This window comes from Microtus ochrogaster, unplaced genomic scaffold (assembly GCF_000317375.1).
Source record: "Microtus ochrogaster isolate Prairie Vole_2 unplaced genomic scaffold, MicOch1.0 UNK82, whole genome shotgun sequence".
Classification (NCBI taxonomy): Eukaryota; Metazoa; Chordata; class Mammalia; order Rodentia; family Cricetidae; genus Microtus; species Microtus ochrogaster.
This window is the reverse complement of record NW_004949180.1, coordinates 479,483-482,880: the sequence shown is the minus strand read 5'-3', so window position 1 is coordinate 482,880 and position 3,398 is coordinate 479,483. Positions and strand designations below refer to the sequence as shown.

General features: G+C 38.8%; 1 protein-coding gene across 2 annotated transcripts in view; it reads right to left on the bottom strand.

Moving 5' to 3' along the window:
* Ppil4 (peptidylprolyl isomerase like 4) overlaps positions 1-3,398 on the bottom strand; it is a 32,347-nt gene that overhangs the window by 24,205 nt on the left and 4,744 nt on the right. For both annotated transcript variants that reach the window (XM_005370640.2, XM_026777781.1), the window contains exons 2-3: positions 2,809-2,876; positions 2,660-2,724 (exon numbers count right to left, since the gene is read on the bottom strand). In XM_005370640.2, coding sequence (XP_005370697.1) covers positions 2,660-2,724; positions 2,809-2,876 — 133 coding nt within the window. The remainder of the gene's footprint in view (positions 1-2,659; positions 2,725-2,808; positions 2,877-3,398) is intronic.

The window sequence follows — 3,398 nt, the reverse complement described above, 5'->3', positions numbered from 1 at the left end:
AAATAAATAAATAAATAAAAAAGCTTGTGGTGATGGCATACTTTCATCCCAACACTTAGGAAGCAGAAGAAGGCAGATCACTGTGAGTTCCAGGTCAGCCTAATCTACAGAGCAGATTCTAGGACAGCCAAAGCTATATAGAGAAACCCTGCCTAGTAAACCCAAAAAGTAAAATAAAATAAAATGTTGAACATGATGGCATACACTTTTAATCCCAGCACTTGGGAAGCAAAAGCAGGCAGATATTCATGAGTTCAATGCCAGTTGGTGTTGCAGAATATTTGTTTACACTGTGTGAAGATGCGTCACTGTGATTGGTTTAATAAAGAGCTAAATAGCCAATAGCTAGGCAGGAGAGAATAGGTGGGACTTCCAGAGAGAGAGAGGGGAATTTGGGAGGAGACACCAGGAGGCACTGAAGAAGTTGAACAGAGGACAGGTAACCGAGCCACATGGCAAAATGTAGATTAATAAAAACAGGCTAATTTAAGTTATAAGAGCTAGTTGGGCCAAGTAGTGGTAGTGCTCGCCTTTAATCCTAGCACCTGGGAGGCAGAGACAGGCAGATCGCTGTGAGATAGAGGTTAACCTGGTCTACAAGAGCTAGTTCCAGGACAGGCTCCAAAGCTACAGAAAAACCCTGTCTTGAAAAACAAAACAAAACTACAACAAAAAAAAAAAGAGCTAGTGGGAAAAATCCTAAACTACAGCCAAGTTTTCATAATTAATAAGCCTAAGTCTCCATGTCATTATATATGAATTGGTGGGCCAAAGGAAAGTCTGAGATTCAGGCCAGCCAGGGCTACATAGCGAGACTTTTAGATACATAAGGAATAAATAAAGAGGGCTGCTGAGATGACTCAATGGATAAAGGATAATGGATAACTTTTCCGGGAGTTAGGGCCCCAGAATTTAGATGGCAGAAAGAACTGATCCCTTCAATTTATCCTCTGATCTCCATGAAAACACACACACACATACACAAATAAAAGTTAATTTTTTTTTAAAGAATAAAAGAAGCAGGACTGTGAGCTGACTCAGCAGGTAAGGTGCTCGCCACCAAGCATAATGACCTAAATTTGATCCCCAAAACCCACATGGTGGATGGAGAAACCAGACTCCTACAAGTTGTACTGATCTTTACACATGGCATGCATGTCCATACAGACACACACACAATAAAAGAATGAACTAATGAATACACAAGTAAATACACACATAAACCTGCACTTGGTGTCCGCAGCAGAAGGACAATGGACCTAAGGACAGCGTAGCTGACAACCGTGCTGCAACTTGGGAGGCTGAGGCAGAAGGGTTGTAACAAGTTTGAAACTAGCCTGGGAAACACAGTGAATCCCAAAACAGCCTGGACTAACATGAGACTGTCTCATAAAACCAAATAAATAATATGAACTGAGACAGAAGTGATGATGCACATCTATAACTCAAAACTTAGGAAGCTGAGACATAAGAATCTTGAATCTGAGACAAGCCTAGACTACATGGTGAGTTCCAGGCTAGCCTGGGTTACGAAAAGACCCTATCTCAACAGTAATTAAAGAACAGAGAAGTAAAAAGAGGAAGGGGGTATAGCTCAATCAGGAGAATACATGTTTAGAATCACGAGCATGTTAATCCAGGTGCATGCCTCTCATCCCAGAACTTGAGAAATAGAGGCAGAAGGACTAGTTCAAGCCCATTCTCAGCTTGATAGAGATTGAGTTCAAGGTCAGCCTAGGCTACACATGTAAGATCCTGTCTCTACAAACATACATACATACATACATACATACATACATACATATATACTGTCCTCCTTGGGTTTTTTGTTGTTGTTGTTGTTGTTAGTGGTGGTGATGTTTTATTTTTTGTTTGTTTTTTTTTTTTTTTAAATCAAGTTGACACAAGCTAAAGTTAATTATTTGGAAAGGAGAACCTAAATTGAGAAAATGGCTCCATCAGATTACCTGTAGGCAAGTATATAGAACATTTTCTTGATTAATGATTGATGTAGGAGGGGCCAGTCCAGAGGAAATCAGTGCCACCCCTGGCAAGTAGTTCCAGGTTGTATAAGAAAGTACACTGAGCTGTGAATACATTTTATTGGTTAATAAAAAAGCTGTTTCAATCAAAGGCTTAGCAGAGTAAAGCCAAGTGGGAAACCAGAATAGAGATAGAGAGAGAAAGAGAGAGAAAGAGAGAGAGAGAGAGAGAGAGAGAGAGAGAGAGAGAGAGAGGGAGAGGGAGGGCAGAGTCATAGAGATGCCATGTAGCTGCTGAAGGAGACAGACGCCAGAACCTTGCCTGAAGCCACAGCCTCATAGTGAAACACAGATTAATAGAAATGGGTTCATTTAAGATATGAGCTAGCTAGAAATATGCCTAAGCTATTGGCCAAATAGTGTTGTAATTAATATGGTTTCTGTGTGATTATTTGGGTCTGGGTGGCCAGGAAATAAAAGAGCAGTCTCCACTTAAAAGAAGTGTTCCTTTATAGCTTTTGCTTCAGTTTCTGCCTTAAATTCCAGTCCTGACTTCCTTTAGTAATGGAGTATTACCAGAAATAAATAAACCTTTTCCTCCCCAAGTTTGATTCTTGATCATGGTATTTTATCACAGCAATAGAAACCCTAATTAAAATATTTACATAAGAACTTACCCAAATATAGACTCTCCTCCACGGCCAGTCCCTGTAGGATCTCCTGTTTGTATGATAAAATCCCTCTGTAAATACAGAATTATTCATTAATTCACAGTTTGCTAGATGTTTCCAATAACAAAGAGAATGACTTATATTTACCAACATACCTGTACATTGTGAATAAGGCAATAATTGTAATATTTTATTTTGCACAACTTCAGAAAATTCAAGCATGCTGAAAGAAAGTAAAAACTAAATTTATTACCAGAAAGCAAAAATTCAGTCTTAAGCAAATTTGTAAAAGCATAATTAGTACAATTTAATCTTTATATTTACATTTTTATTAAAAGAAAAACAAAGGTTCTGGTAAGGTAGCTCTGTAGGTGAAGGTGCTTGTTGCCAAACCTGAAAACCGAAGTTCTATTCCTAGAGCCTACATGTCAGAAAGAGAGAAGCAACTCCCCAAAGTTGTCTTCTGACCCTTGCAAGCATGCTGTGGTACACATTCATTCACATACACATCATAAATAAATAAATGTTAAAAGAAAAAATTAAGTTCAAAGTCATAAAAAGAGGTAATACGGTTTTCTACAAGTCAACTTCTTCTTTGAGGGTATAGCCACTGGTATGCTTGCCATGCAGTGAATGGTTCCACATCCATGCACACATGGATAGTATTAGCTAGATATGAAGTTGGGAAGGAGACATGGAAGGAGTAGGAGAGGAAATGGGGATTTATGTATACACACATGAAAGT